This window comes from Talpa europaea (assembly GCF_964194135.1).
Source record: "Talpa europaea genome assembly, chromosome: 5".
Taxonomy (NCBI): domain Eukaryota; kingdom Metazoa; phylum Chordata; class Mammalia; order Eulipotyphla; family Talpidae; genus Talpa; species Talpa europaea.
Window position 1 is genome coordinate 105,227,622 of NC_140071.1, and position 16,983 is coordinate 105,244,604.

The 16,983-nt window shown below is 34.0% G+C and overlaps 1 protein-coding gene across 1 annotated transcript in view; it reads left to right on the forward strand.

Moving 5' to 3' along the window:
- The window catches only part of CENPC (centromere protein C), a gene marked incomplete at both ends in the record, with an annotated part of 59,704 nt that overhangs the window by 3,025 nt on the left and 39,696 nt on the right, over positions 1 to 16,983 (forward strand). Inside the window, 6 exons of the mRNA XM_084233003.1 lie at positions 319 to 389; positions 1,068 to 1,162; positions 5,150 to 5,252; positions 10,749 to 11,022; positions 12,305 to 12,520; positions 14,553 to 15,163. Coding sequence (XP_084089129.1) covers positions 319 to 389; positions 1,068 to 1,162; positions 5,150 to 5,252; positions 10,749 to 11,022; positions 12,305 to 12,520; positions 14,553 to 15,163 — 1,370 coding nt within the window. The remainder of the gene's footprint in view (positions 1 to 318; positions 390 to 1,067; positions 1,163 to 5,149; positions 5,253 to 10,748; positions 11,023 to 12,304; positions 12,521 to 14,552; positions 15,164 to 16,983) is intronic.

The window sequence follows — 16,983 nt, forward strand, 5'->3', positions numbered from 1 at the left end:
TATATAACCATTTCAGTATATTTTGAATTTGTTCAAAAAATTTTAAGTTCTTATTTATATATAAAACAATTGTGAACTTGTTTGTTTCAATCAAGGAAAGTAATTGTTAATGGAGACAATGACCTTGTTTCAAACACTTTTTTTTGGAATCTCTTGTATTATCAAGTATGTATTTGGTCATCATATAGTAAAAGTGGTATTTTCCATTTGGTAATATTTTTTGATAAGGCAATGTGGAAATTTCAAAGTAGATATTAACATAAACAACAAATGCCTTTGGAGTATGTTAACATTTTTTCTTTTTTTCCCTCTTAATAGGGCACTTAATGTTAATACAGAGCAAGGCAAGAACATACTGGAAATCTTGCAAGACTGTTTTGAAGAACAAAGTAATGGTTTATTTCTAGATGGACTTTGAAGGTTGGGATGGATGAAAGTATAAATTTGTCATTTTAATATCAAATGCAGAAAATATGTCTAATGCTTACGAATATATAAAACATTTTCCCAGTACAATACTTCATGTACCTTGTGGTACACTGAGAATAAGACTGCAAAATTGAGAATAATTTATCATTCTTTTTAGTTTGTACTAGATTCCTATAGTACGGAAATCCATAAATAATAAGAGAAAGTATTTAATGTAATGGAAATCATTATGCAACATTTTTGGGGTTCCTGAAGAGCTAGAGATAATATTTATTGTTTTACAACCCTTCTAAAGGAATGATGAATTATGTCCAAAACTTTGCTAAATGCTGGTATTGTATTAAGGTATTGTATTAAGACAGAAAGCCAAGCAAAGAAATAAACACGAATAACAGCAACGTAAGTCTTGCATATAAACTCTGAAAGAACAGCTGGTACATATTTCTTCGGGAACCTTGTTTGTCATTTTCAGTTCTTCTAGGAACATTTGAATATTCAATTAAATTGAAGTTTACATTTCATTTAAATTGTGTTTAAAGAGTCAACAGACTTCTTCATATGTCATATAGGTATTTTAAGTAACCACCAAAGTTTATGCCATGTTTTATTTTTTTTAATTTCTTTTTCTGTTTTTTGAGGTCTTGCTAATGATCTTAGCAAAAATTCTACAAAGTCAGTGTTTTATTCAACACCTAAAATAAAAGACATTTGTAATCAGTTACCAAGCAAAGAGGTAAGTAAAAAAGGAGAATAGGTATGGTTTATCATTAGTACATTTTAAGTACATTTTAGTTTAGTTGTTTGTAAGTCTTATTTTTAAAATAGAACCATGTAGTGCCATTGACTTTCAATAAGATTTGGAGGCATTTTGTGAAAATTTTGATTTGATCTTTTCTGTTTTTGCAGTTGAAGTCTAGGAATTATCAAATTACAATCTTCTTTGTCATTTTCAATTATAATCATTTTTCACATCTTCTAAAATAATACTTAAATTAGATTTTTAGGAATGTAGATAATTTACTGAAATTCCTAATCCAGGTTGGCAAGTTTGGTTTTTTCCTAAAAAAAGAAGACAGTCTTGCTACATAGGGGCATCAATCTTTTGTTGATCATATATTTTAACAAGCAAGGTGATTTAACTATACAAAAACAGCAGACTTTCAAAGAGTTTTTGAAGCTGGTAATCTAAGACAAGTTATTCAAAAACAAAACTAATTGGAAAGAAAAATATAGTGCTAGAAATAATACTAGAAACTTGAGTATTCTGACACATCATTTTCATTTTCTTTTCCTAGAGCTATTTTTCTTAGAAGTCTATTCTTTGTTTTTTGCTCCAATCTACCCTGTCACATAGGTGTTGTTGCCTGTCATATAAAGTTGTCATCTGATTTTCCTTTACTCAAGGAAATCCCTTCTCTTCTCTCATATATTGCCCTTTACAGTTCTTGGATCTCAAATCTTCCTTTTACTTGGCCTCTCCTTTTTTGGTGAGGGCTCGTCTTTTAGTAACTTCCTGAGAAATTAATGCTTTAAATGTTTGAAAATACCATGATTTTACACTGATGATGAGTATATATAGAATTCTAGGTTGGAAATAAATTTTAAAGATATACTCTTTTTTTTTTTTTTTTTTTTTTTTTTTTAGCTTCTTGTGTTTTTGGTACAACTCTGATTCCTTGATCCTTTGTCAGTGACTTAATTTGTTTATTTAGTCTTTGTAAGCTTTTAGGATCTTGCCATCTGTTGTTAGAGATCTGGAACTTTGTAACTTTGTGATATTCCTAGATGTTAGGTTCCTCTAATTCTTTTCATTAAGGCTTTACAGTTTCAATTTCCATTAACTTGCTGTTTTTTTTTTTTTTTTTTGCTTATTTTGCTAGTTGCCTTTTACACTAGAGCCTGCTGTCAGATGTCTAGTGATCATTAGCCATCTCCTCATATTTAAGAATGAGAAACTAAAGTGGTGATTGGAAGCTCTTTATGTATAGGAAAATTTATAGATTAGCAATTTCACTGTGGTATGACTGTCTGGGCTATGTCATTGTAGATGTCAGGGTTTTTTTCTCTAAGTTTTCTAAGAAATCTCTGCTGCATGGGAGGTCTTTAATCAAACAATATTTTTGGCTAGGTGGGGCAAAGGGGAAGGATGCACTTTGAATGCTTCCACTTTTAGTGTATTACACTTACCTTCCACTGCTCTCATGTCATTGAGTTAACAGTCTCTCTGATTATGAAGCGCAAGAGAATAATCATCTCATTTTCTTTTTCTTTTTCTTTTTAAAGGTTTATTTAGTTATGCATATAAGAACTGGGGTACAGGCCATAGGGTTGGCGGGGGCGGGAGGTAAGAGGATTCACCAGAGACAGAGTGGGGACCAGAACAGGTGGACTGACTGAAATACACTGCTGAGGGGAGCAGTGGGTGAGACAGGAGAGGGTTGCTGTACCATGTGGGTTAGCTTCCTGGTCCACAGGGGATCGAACTCATACTGTGTTGCAGTGCCTGTGGATAGCTTCATAGTGCTGCGACTTAACCCTTTGCGCCATCAAAGAGGCCCTCTCATCTAATTTTCTGCTAGGGTTTGGAGAGAAGAGATTCAGTGACTTACCACTCCCTATACAAACCTAAATCTTTGTTTGCAAGTCCCACCTGTACCCCCACTTTAGAGGTGCCTTGTACTTCTAATTTCTGATCTTGTGGATTTCTCCATAAATGTAAATCATGTTTGGAATTTCTCCATAGCTAGCGAGTTGCTACTTTCTCTGGACTGATTAGTACCTTCTAGTCAGTCTGCTCTTCACCTTAAAAAAGTTTTTTGATATCTACTCATTTACTCCCTTCTCCTTGTCTTAGACCTTATATATTTATACATTTAAACATTTTCTTAATGTGGTTTCTGGAGGGAACAGAGTACACTGAAACCTACTTTTGTTTCTGTGTGTAATTGAGTTCGAGAGTATATTCATGAATAGCATATTTATGAATGGGGTAAATGGCTTAATTATTTATTCCCTGTTGGCACAGACTTTAGGTTTCCAGCTATTCATTATCACAATGATATGGTGAACAACTTTTTTCATGTATCTTTGTATACATGCTGTAAACTGAATTTCTCTAGGATATGCACATTGAAGTAAAATTATTATTATTATTATTAAAGATTTATTTATTTATTCATTTATGCATACAAGAGCTGGGGTACAGGCCAGAGGTGCGAGGTGGGGCGTGGTGGTGAGAGGATTCACCAGAGACAGAGTGGGGAACAGAACAGGCAGATTGACCGAAGTACACTGCTGAGGAGAGCAGTGGGTGAGTCAGGAGAGGTCTGCTTGTGCCATGTGGGTTGCTCCCTGGCTGGCTGGGAATCGAACTTGTGCTGCAGTGGCTGCGGATAGCTTCATAGGTTGTGTCCTAACCCTTGTGCCACTGGGGAGGCCCTAAAGTGAAATTATTAAATGTTAGGGTTTTTCTGTAAAATGGTTTACCAGTTTTCTTTCTCATCTGCAGAATATGATGAGCTGTCTCTTTTCTAGATTTTCAAAATTTTTAAATTTTTAAATGACTTGATATGTTTCAGATTTATAAAAGAAAATATATAATGCATGTAAAGTGTTAAAAATGCTATAAGCAATCACACACATATCCATCCCTTAGTGTAAGTAAGTAATACCAGTACCTTTGAAGCATCTATGTGCCTCTTACTGTTTCCTCTCTGCACTGAGGTAATCACTTTTGAATTTTGTCTTCATCATTTCTATCCTTTATATTGTTACCACACAGGGTTATATGCTGACAAAATCATGTCTACTGCTTATAATAAGAGTCCGATTACCATTCACATGTTAGGTGTTTCATCAGATGGTTTCATGAGACTCAGTATATAGTTGTACTCATAACTGAGATTAATATAACTATGCAGTCTGGATACACAGCTAGATCAGTAAGAGAAAAAGAAAATGTTTTAAGGCAGAGCTTGCACTTTAATGCCAGACTTCCCATGATCCTTAAAAGGACCACGCAAAGTATAATCATTGCCTGTCACAGTGAAATGAAATATGCAGAAGAATTTGTACAATCTTTCTGCCCAGGGAACTCTTTTGAGTTTTTATTGTGGGTTATAAGGCAGCCTTTGCTTACCAAAATTCTGCACTCGCTGAAGGAAAAAGGACGGTATTGACCGTAAATCATATTATTTACACAAACAAACATCTAGGCAGGCTGGTATAGCAGATACAGCCTTATCTGCTAGTCAAGGAGGGAACATTCTGAAAACTAAATACTTAGATTCCAACGAAGGACTACCCCTATAAATAGGACCTTTAAGTGACCATACCTGCTAATATTAACTTTTTGTATAGATTGAGTCTCTAAATAGGATCAGTATTAACTTATGCAACATGCTTTTTCTTTGTAACCAATTGTTTATTCAGGTTTCTGTAGTTTATTTCACTATTGTATATGTGATATTATCTTATATAATTATACACTAATTTATCTGGTCTTCTCTCTGACTACGTTTTTGCTGTTGAGAACAGAATCATTTCTGTGATTGGAAATTTCAGCTTTGCTAGATAATGCCAAATAATTTTCCAAAGTAGTTATTTAAGTATACAACTATACCTGCTGGTTTTTAAATACTGGCTTTTTTTTCCCTTTTAAAATCGAATGTGTTTAATCTGATGGTATTTTAATGGAGTTGATCTAATGTATCTCTTTTAGGGTCAGTACCAGAAATCACACCCAAACTCAGTGACAATTTCTTCAAGAAAGAAAGAAACCTCTGTGGGCTGTATTGTAGAATCAAATGAAGTCAACAAATCAGGTTCGTTATATACCCATGGGTATTATTTGCCTGGATAAATTTTGGAAATGAGAAATGTTGAAGTGGTGCATGTTTTGTGTCGAGTGACAAAGATTAATGTCAACCTAGACACAGTTGTGAAATGTAAGAAATTGTTTTTGATTCCAAGTCGTGGTCAGTGTTCTTTTTCTCTCCTCTTTTTTCTCTATTTCTTTTAGGTAATTATATGTGCTTTTAAAAGTGTAAAGTCACTTTTTAAAGTTTTCTTTATTTGTGTTTTTCAAATAAGTCCTTCATTTGAGGGAAGAGTCAAGATTAAAGAGGAAAAGCTATTAATCATTACTCCCATCTTCCTGCTATTCCCACCTTTGAATTCTTCCATATTCCTTGTTGCGCCTAACTGAAAACATTAATACTGTGTTTGCGTGTATGTGTGCATCTATGTGTTTTCAGAAGAGGCTTTCACAATTTTCTTTTACACTTACAGTGTAAAAAAAAAACCTGAGATTATCAACTATCCTATTTTTTGGCAGTTTGATTAGTATTAAGTAATTTCATTCTTATTTTATTGTCTATTTCTGTTATTATCATTGATTTAAGTACTTTTTCTGCTTTAATCTACTTTTTTCCTGAGCTGTCTATTTATGACCTTTTCCCATTTGCTTTTTCTTGTTTATGATAGATCTTTGGATTTTATATCTGTAACCATTTATCTGTGATTTGTGCAACTGATACTTTTCCAAATGACTCTTTGTCTATTACAGATTTGTTTAATATCTTTATATGATGGATAAAATTTTTAAATTTCATTTGTCAAATGTCTAACTTAAAACTTTTGAACTTCCTGTATTGATTAAAAGGTCAATCATAATGTATATATAATATCCTTGACTTCTTTCAATTTAAAATTTAAACCCATCTAGAATGTGTTTTGGTGTTCTATGACATATTACAATTTTATTTTCTTCCAAATGGTCCAAATGTGCAAGTCCTTTTATTAATTAATCCATTCTTTTATTTATATACTATTTTACCATGTATTAAGTCTCACATATCATTTTTAACATGAATTATGGTCTCTTTGTTTATTGTCAACACAATACTGTTTTACTAATAATAGTTTTTATAATATTTCTGATCTAAAGATATTTTCTATTCCTCTGCTGTTTTCATTCTTTATTCTCCCAGTGAACTTTTTGGTTTTATCCAAGTCCCAATAATATTTTGTTGAGATTCTAATTAGAATTGCAGTTAATTTGTATGATAATTTGTGAGAATTCATTTTTATGTTATTTAGTGTTTTTTTAACATAAGGACATGTCATATGTTTCTATTCTCATCACTGGTCTGACGGACATTATCAGTTACATGAACGAATAACCCACAGAATGGGAGAAAATATTTGCAAATAGTGTATCTAAGAAAAGATTTATATACAGAATATATAAAGAATTTCTGAAACTCAACAACAAAATAACCCAAAGGACTTGAATAGACATTTTTCCATTTGGCTAGTGAATGTATGAAAATGTTGCTCAGCATTACTAATAGTCATTAGAGAAATGCAAACCAAAACCCTACTAGATGCCCCTTTATACATGCTAGGATGGCTATTACTTTAAAAAAAAATTAAAAAGGAAAATAGCAAATGTTGATAAACTGGAACTAATGTGCATTGCTGGTGGGAAGATGAAATGGAATAGCTGCTATTGAAAGAGGTTTGGTGATTTCTTCAGAAAATTAAATGCTGCTCCTAAATATATACTCAAAAGAATTGAAAACAGGGACTCAAGCAGTTATTTGTACTCCAGGGTTCTAACAGCATGTTTGCAATAACCAAAAGATGGAAACAACCCAAGTGTTCATCACTAAGTGAATCATGTGGTATACACATACAGTATAATGTGGAATGTCTCTGAATTTGTCTACATTTGGGTCATTTCCACCTTTTGTCTGTTGTGAATAATATGCTGTGAACACAGGTGTTCGGGTATCTCTTGGATTCCCTCCTTTCATTTTTTTTTGATATAATCCCAAAAAGAAATTATTGAAACATATGATAGTTATATTTTTAATTTTTTGAGGAGCCACCAAATTGTTTTCCATAGTTCCCACCAGCAGTGCATAAGGGTTCCAATATCTCTATATCCTTCCTCATAAGCACTTGTCCTTTTTGTTTTGATAATAACCACCCTAAATGGGTATGAAGTAGTATTTATGGTTTTCACTTGTTCATCTCATTGTCATTAGGGGAATTTAAATTAAAAAAATAATTAAATACCAACATACCTATAAGGATGGCTAAAATTAAAAAAATATATAGATTACTCAAATCTTAAACTTGTTCGTTTCTATAACTTCCAATTCTTTGAGAGTTTCTGTCTTTTCATTTGTTTCAAGAGAATTTATAAGTGATAATACATTTTTATGATAACTTTACCATTCTTGCTAAACAATTCCAACAACTGATTCACTTTGTTATTTGTATTCATAGATCATAATTTTGTTCAGGCGTATTTTTCATGGTTTTAGTGGGATTAGTTATTTTGATTGTATCCTTGTCATTTGGTTATTTTGTTAGGAGAGCCTTAATTGTACTTAAGTATCCTGTTATAACATAGTTGCCTTGTTTTCGTTAATGTGTAGGTTCTTGTCTACTTTTGTGTATTTCCAAGGACATGTTTGGAGTCTTTATAGTGATTTTTGGATCTGTTTTATTTTTTAGTTTTCTAGGATTCCATCACTGGCTGGTGCTGTGTGGTGTGAATGGAAGGTGCTTTTCTAAGTTTCCTTATGTCCTTATTCACCCTGCAGAGATTAAAGTCAGAGCTAATGAAGTTAGATTTCCTTTTATCACTGGATAAAGAATAGGATAGAGATGCAGAGCTTTCCTATGTTTATTCCTGCTTCAGATTAGACTGGCCTTCAGGTGCCCTCATTGTAAACCAGTAGTGCTGAGATGGGCTGGGTATCAATACTTTCAGTGGATTTAAACATCACTTTGGTCTGTGAAGCAGGGTTTGGGAAGGTTAAAGCCTTGCTATTATCGAATTTGGATGAGATTGTTCCAGGGCTTTGTTGATTTCTGTTACCGTTCCACAGTACTTTTGTAGTGAGGCTGGGCATGGCCTATGTCTTTGTTGCTTTGCCACTGCAAATGTAAGGTGCTCCTGGTTGTGAAGTGGGAGTTGGGTTCCCCACTATGTTTCCCTTCTCCAAGTTTTTTTTTTTTTTTTTTAAGATTTATTTTTTTATTTATACAAGAGCCGGGGTATAGGCCAGATGCGCGGGAGGGTGAGAGGATTCACCAGAGACAGAGTGGGGAACAGAACAGGCAGATTGATGAAATACACTGCTGAGGGGAGTAGTGGATAAGACAGGAGAGGTCTGCTCGCCATGTGGGTTGCTCCGAGGCCGAGGCCGGCGGGAATCAAACAGGCACTGCAGAGGCTGTGGACAGCTTCACAGCGCTGTGCTCAATCACCTGTACCACCAGGGAGGCCCCCTCCAGGTCTTTTGGACAGAGAATACAGTTTTACCTCCCGACCCCATGTCTGTTGGCAGTTCCAGGTTGCAAGTCTCTCTTAAGTCCAGTCTAGGGGTGTATGGGAGATAAAAAGAAAATCCAGAGGTCCCCCCCACATTGTCTGATGTTGGTTAAGGCTTGGGGATCCTTGCAAAAATATATCTTCATCCTTCCAGCTTTCAGTGATTCAGTGTTGTTTGATGGATAATTTCCATGGAATTTGGTTGTATTTAGAGGGAAAAGCAGGAGAAAGTAAGTCCTTGTCATCTTACTCAGGAACCAAGTCCCTTTTTGTTTGTATTTAAAGTTTTTAATCTTTGCTTTTTAAGATTATGAATTAGTACTGTATCTCTGTATGTATCTTTATATCTATATATGTGTATATGTGTAAATGTTGTTCATTTAGCTGCCCTACGTTGTTAGCAACTGTTAACCTAAGATTCATTATTTTAGTTGTCCATAGAGTATTCAAATCTTAAAGAAATTTGCCAGAAGCCAGCTCCAGCAAACTATTGTGTCAGAGTACCTGCAGGAAAAGACAGTGTCCAGGACTTGAGGGATAAGGGATGGGGGAATGAGGAGACATGATACCTAGATCAGGGTGCAAGTATCATCCTGCCTAGGGTCTCAGCAGTTCTTTATACATCTCCAGCAAGCCATGGGAGTACATAAGTGAGTGCTTTCAAGTAGTAAAAAACAAAACAAAACAAAAAAAAACTAACAATGGTGGCATTTTTTTCAAAATCGGCCTGGGGACCTGATGGCCCCTTGCTGAGGCGATAATAGCCATTTCACTTTGTTCTAAAGGTAAATACAATTACCACACAAAATGTCCCCTAACAATCATTTATTTTCTAATGCCCAGTAATCATTCTGTTAATGCTAAAAACAGCAAAACAACAAAAAACTTATATGACTAAAGCTTAACTCCTTTATAACTGCTAAATTACTAATTAATCAAAATTTATAAAATTCCTAAATCTTAAACATTAAAAAAAAATCACCTTATACACCGGTAATCAAGTCCAATTACTGCTAAAATCAAAAAACTTCTTATTCCTATAACTAATCTATTCTAATTTAATAAAAGTAGTAAAAAATTAAAAAACCCAAAGAATCCCTGTGCCGCTTAAATTGCACTAACCTTTATCTAACCCCAAGCTCCAAAAGAAAAAAAAAAAAGGGAAACTCCTTTTACTTTCTCAAGGCTATATTTTCACCTGTTACTTCCCTGATTATCTTATTAACTAACTGCTGTTTCTAACTTTAACTGCTATCTCTAACTTTAACTGGTATTTCTAACTTCAAAACTCCTCTCCAACTGGTCTCTGTCTTAAAAAACCACAATTCTATATCAAAGACTTGGCCAGGAATGTTTACAGCCTTTAGTTCCCAAAGGTTTTCAGGTGTGACATATCACTTGTTTTTGTAAGACCAAAATTTAAATCACTGCTTCCAAGCAGAAAAATACTAATTGTTTCAAAATGTATTGTTTATATCATGCAGTGCCATTGTAGTCAAATTAGTTATTTAGTATTTGGTCATGCAATATTTGCAGTTTTACTTTTCAAATATGTGTATTAGTAATTGCCATATTCAGAAGAATCAGCCATAAACAAATGAGAAGAATCTAGCAGGAGTCATCTAACAAGATTCCTGACTTTTCAGGAATCTGCCCCATGCCCGGACCTTTGTCAGACAACATGAGTAGCATGGCCCGTGCCAGAAATTGACTTGTATCAATAAAATTGTGAATACTTGAAGATTTTTATCATTTTAAAACTTCAAAGCATGTACAAGATAGATGTTAAAGTTCATTAATTTTATAAATTAGAACTTGCATATTTTAATCATAGCTCTCTCTGATTATAAGCAGTAACCTGTGAGTCATTTAAACTATTTCTAATTAAATTATTGCTGAATTTTTATAAAGCATGTTTGATTCTCTTATTAAAAATTATTTTAAATAAATTCATATACTTTCCTTCTAGTTTGTACCCATGATGTTCATCCGAAAATTGTGGCAACTGATGTTGGTTCTAAAAATATACCTGACTCAAGAAAAATGTCAAATAAAAATAAAAAAATTCATCATGATGAAGACAAAGTGGAATTGTATTTATCTGTTTGTTCACCTTCTGTTCTCGTGGATGCAAAAACAGTATCACAAAATGCCAGTGCCCAAAAGAGAAAGTCCTGCACATTTGAAAATTCAGTAAATTTGCTGTCTTCAAACACAGGGATTTCTCTTAAAACCAAAAAAAGGTATTTACTTAAATATTAATCTTATAAAAGTTTTAACTTTTATATTTAAAAGTGAGTAATTTAGTCTTCTATGTATTTCCTTGTATTGAAATATATTAATAGTTAGAGACTTAACGTGTTTTATTTATATATATTTTATATATAAATACATGTATATATACACACATATACACACATACACAGTTTATATTTAATAAGGAAAGCCTTAATGTGTACATCGGAGAAGTTTAGGGATAAACTTTTCTATAATCCTTGGAAGAATGTATTTTTTCTGGTGGTACAAGTTTTCTATAATTTCCTAAGAGAAACAGTTTGTATTTTCTCTATGTTTTTCTTTTTTTTTCTTTTTCTTTTTTTTTAAGATTTATTTATTTATTTATACGAGCACTGGGTACAGTCAGAAGCGCGGGAGGGTGAGAGAATTCACCAGAGCCAGAGCAGGGAACAGAACAGGAAAACTGACGAAATACACTGCTGAGGGGAGTAGCAGGCATGGCAGGAGAGGTCTACGTGCCATATGGGACCCTCACCAGTAGCCCGGGATCAAACCAGTGCTGCAGAGGCTGCAGGCAGCTTCGCAGCCCAGCGCTCAACCGCTGCGCCACCAGAGGAAGCACTTCTCTATGTTTTTCTAATTACAATATTAAGATATGTATCATTTCAGGCATGGTGAAGGATAAGTATGTATGAGAATGAGTTGTGGTAAATGTATGTCCATTTCTTGGACCTTTCCTTAGCTTTTTGAAAGACTGTTTAATGTCCTTTGCTGTTAGAAGCCTCTGCAATGAGTATAATTTCTGTCTTGGATTTTGTATGAATCTTGGAGCCAAGGAGTTAAGTATATTCTAAGAGTTTGCTGTTCATAGCTATTCCTGCAGCTCAGGATCAATAGCAATGGCAGTATCTGGGAACTTCTGAAAAATACAGAATCTCAAGCATTACCCGAAATCTACTGACTCAGACTACTTTTTAATAAGATTCTCCAGATTATTCATAGTCATATTAAATGACTGAGAACAAATACTCCAAGCTACAAATTTCCTTGGTATATGATTTAATCATTCTTTTCTCTTTTATTTTTTGTATTGAGATACAAAATTTAATTTTTCTGAGCAGTTTGCCTTGTATTTTTGGTGTATTTTCAAATCAACATTTACGTATTTGAAACAAAATTCTGATAGGAAAATTTTTAAGTTGTCTATATTATCACTGTGAGGGGATTCAGCAAAACATAATTAAACAAACTGGGAGCATTCAACTTGCCTTCCTTTTAACCTTTTAGGTTAGATTTTGAAGATGAAGATGTTTTGAAGAAAGTAGAAATAGGGAAGAAAATATCAGAAATAGGGGATAAAATATCAGAAGGACCACAAAAAGGGAAACCATCAGGAACATCTCAGCAAGGAATACAAGATTCAAAATATGAAATTCAACCACAAGCTAAAAAGAGTTTTTCAACATTATTTTTAGAAACTGTAAAGAAAAAAAGTGAATCCAGGTATGTTATTAAGAAACCATCCTTTAAGTTATTTTTTCTTTTCATATTTTATGAATATTATCTAAGGATTCTTAATGCTATTTAACTTAGAGAAAATCTTGACACAAATTTTAATTTAAATTATTTCTAACCCATAAATTGAGTATAGTTTCTTCCCAAAAGCCATCATTTAATAGATACTAAATTTTATGTGAATGAAAATGTATTTATTCACTTTTCCTAACTTCTGCTCATCAACAATTTATTGTTTGTATGATATTAAAGAATGAAGGCAATGTTTAGAAATAAATTTATGTCAGGGTACCGGTATTTCATTATTAAGTGTTTAAAATCTATTTTCTATTTCTTCTTGTATCAACAAAAAAGGTAGTTTTAAAAATAAATTTTAATTTGCTACCTAAAAATCATCAGTGGTTCTACAGTATCTACACAGTAATTCCTAACCATGGCTACACAGTAGAGTTTAACTAGAATTAGTACAGCTAGGGTTTAGAATCACTGGTCAATAGAATAAACTTCAAATTTGTTAGCTGTTGCTTATAGCTTTCTTCTTGATCATTAACTGTTCTGCCAACTTGGTCTTACACATTTACAGTGGTCCCTGCTTTGATATATACCTTTTTCTTTTGTTGTAGGCTAATCTCCATTTTCTTTTAAAGCTTGTGCTAGGTTTCCAGCTTTTCCAACACTCCAATTTTTGGGTTTTTTTTTAAAGTAGTTTTCTTGTATTATAGTTTAGTTATTTTGTGTTTGTCTTTCTTAGTAGATTAAGACATAAACCCTTCTCTCCAGAAATTTAAAGTTTCTTTTCTATTTTCTATGATATCAGAATGATAGTGTACATATGAGGAAGGTTTTATAAAAGCATATTGAAAAAATGAATAAAATTCCCCTTTTGTTTTTTCACTATTCCCATACCTGATATCTCAGTGTATCTTGCATCTTACACCCTGTTTAGCATGTTTTCCTCACCATCTGAAAGAAATGTTACACTGAGACCAGTAAGTTAATTCAGTACTTTTTTTTTAAAAATAAGTTATCTTGTGTAGTTTTTTTTTTTTTTAAGTTTTATTTTATTTGTTATATAAGCATTGGGTACAGTCAGAAGCACGGGAGGGTGAGAGGATCCACCAGAGACAGAGCGGGGAACAGAACAGGCAGGTTGATGAAACACACTGCTGAGGGGAGCAGCGGGCGGCAGGAGAAGTCTGCACGCCATGTGGGATCCTCCCTGGAGGCATGAGATCGAACCGGCGCTGTAGAGGCTGTGGGCAGCTTCGCAGCCCAGCGTTCAACCGCTGTGCCACCAGGGGAGGTCCCAGTATTTTAATTTTAATTCAGTATATTTTTAGTGGTTTTTTTTTTTTGACAAATTAACATTTTTTAAAAAGAAATCTTAGTGAGTAGTATTAACTTTAGTAACTGAAGTTAATTTTCTGCCGAATTGGTGTAGCCAGATATAAAACTCACTATTCCTGGAACACTCTTACTTCATTCGTTTGCTTATATTCTTCCTTTTGATTATATTTTTGCATTTTCCCATGAACGAATCTCTTTTTTTCCTTTTTATTTATTTAATTGGAGTAACCTTGGCTTACATTATTGTGGGTATTTTGGAAGTATAGGAGATTTCCCCCTCCATCCCCACCTCCTCCCTTATCACCACCATAGCACATCCATCACCAAATCAAAAAAACTATACAAAATATAATTTGATATAATATGTAATAATGGCATTCATTTTTGGTCTATCAGAGAAATTTACATATCCCAGGCTTCAACTTTTTACTATATATAACAAGTGGGGGAGCATCTAAATGAGTCCCATTAGAGCTCTAAATGAGTGTAATCAATATAAAATTGTAAAGGAAGATTTTATAGGGAGGGTAGGATTTTTAAGGATATGGGAAAGGAAGGCTGTGAACTTTTTGAGATACAATGATTTTTTTTTTTGGTATGTATTATTTTCTTTACTAAGCCAGGGTAAAAAAGCTTTTCTTTTTGAGCTATTTATTGTAACATTCTGTTTTAGTCCTATTGTTAAACATATAGCAACTTCTCCACCTCATTCATCACCGGCAAATGATAAGAACTTATTAGAGGATGAATTTGTTATTGATGAATCAGATAGAAGCTTTGCCGATCTATCTTGGATTACTATACCGAGAAAGGCTGGATCTTTGAAACAACACATAGTATGCTCAGCTGAGGGCACTGTACTCCCTCAAAATAAGTCAAGACAAAAACATCACAGTGTATCGCCTATGACTTTGACAAGGGACAAAGATTCTGATAAAGTTCACCCAGTAGAGAAATCTCAGCTCTCTGAACAAAAAAAAATGGGTAAGAGTTGTGCTTTGACTAATGCAGTAGAAAATAATCATAGATCTACAAAATATAAAACATATTCTGAGAACACAGAAAAGTCGCATCAAAGTAAAAGGACTACAAGACAAAAACAGAGGAGAAAATCTAAGCCCAATGTAGTTGAAGATCATGCTGATATGGAACAATCTAAGGAGAAAGACCTAAATATGTCACTTACCGACCAAGACAAGTTACAAAGAAATTCAGACAGAAATATGGAAGAGTGTGAAGAGATAAGAAAGGTTCATACTTCAGTAAAACAGAGGCAGCCTGTGGGTAAGTGTATGTATTTAATAAAGCTGTGAAGATTATTCTAATACTTTTTTTTACAATACTCCTATTTAGCTTTGGGAAATAGGGAAGGTAAACGTAAATCTACAAGGAGCCTCAAAGGTCTGTTTTTCTAACGTCTCTTTGTTTTATGCATCATTCCAATTCACTTAATTTTTGTGTAACTTCTAAGATGACAGCATCATGAAGGAGGGTAAAGGGAAAGGCTAGCTTTTCTCTCCACATGTTCTGTTTGGTATTTAAGGTAATAAATAGAGAAGACCTTTCAGGAACCAGATATTCTGCCTTAAATTTTTCTATGAGATGCTGCCAAGAAAAAAATCGTGGAAGAAAGTCAATTTTACTTTCTCCTTTTTTGACATGTAACAGCTGAGAAATTCAGCTCCCTTGAAACAACTGGAGCCCAGATAAGTCTTTAGTATTGTACTAACCTTTAAATTCATAATACAACTTCTTTTGTACAGCTTGGTAAACTGTAGTTTTACTTTCATTATCTCAGAGACTCAGATAATACCCTAATTTAATAAAGTGAGAAAGAAATAAAAAAAAAGGGAAAGGCTAGCAAACAAGAGGCAGCTGGAAATGCATAAGAGAGCCTAAGTTCTTCATGTTCATTAAAGCATAAATGTGGGGCGGAGGGGCGGGGGTGCGTGTCCCAGGATTCTGTGGGGTTGTTTTCCATTCTCTTTTATTCCATCATTCATGCACTTTTCTATTGATGACAGCTATTAAATGCCAGACACTGAAATTACAAAGATTACTAAAACACAATTTTTACTCTTGAAAACATCTCTCAGTGGGGTCTGAGAACAGTTATCTAATATCTCAATGGACTGTTTTGTCTTGGGTCATTAGATGATTTATCACCTAATCTAGGACCCTTGAGAGTTGCAGAGAATGTCAGGACAGTAAGCACAGACTGGGATTATCCTAGGCAGACTTGGACTATGTTCACCTATGTGATGATTGAACAGTGAGTGATGCTTGATGCTTGATGGCATGTTCATGAAGGAAAGACTGTATTCTTTGTACTGCTTTTTAAGTAATAGAAAAAAAAAAGTGGTTACTTTTAAAGAATTCTTGTCAGAATAGTTAATGGAGTAGAAAACACTTATCAAATGTATTAGATAATTTTAATGTATGTAATATAACTTAACTTTTTTGAAAGTCTTTTAAAGTAGGAGATGAAACTCCATGGAGGTTTAAAAAGTACTCAACAGGATCTGACTCACCATACAGTCCGTTGTGTTTGTCTGTGTTAGCAAGTTTTGAAATAAATAAAAACATTTTGATTTTAATGCTTAAATGGAAAAACTGTTAACTAATCAGAAATCCACCTTGGCCAAAATTGTATACATGCCTGAGATTCTAAATGACTATATTATATTGCTGACATAGAGGAGAGACAAAGTATATTAAAGAAAGGTATTTTAACTCCCACCCATCCACCACCTCCTGTTCACCAATTCCCCTCCTATCTTCCCCACCACCATCACCATCATAGCAGTGGTGCCTCTGCCTTCCCCTCTATGACACTGGCACAAAATCCGAAAATCCTAGCTCCTTTCTGCCACAATTTCACATCAGTGCTGCTTCCTACTTCCTTTTCACCGTTTTCATCAACTACCCCTCTGTCATGCTACAATTCCAAACATAACTTCCCCTCTTTTCTTCCACCACCTCCATCTCACCAATCCTGACTTCCTCTTGTGCCCCTCTGTTAGGGGGAAAGGATGTCCTGAGCAAACTCCATACAGGTTTTGCGGACTCCACCCCCACTCCATCAAGACACTGGAAACGACAAA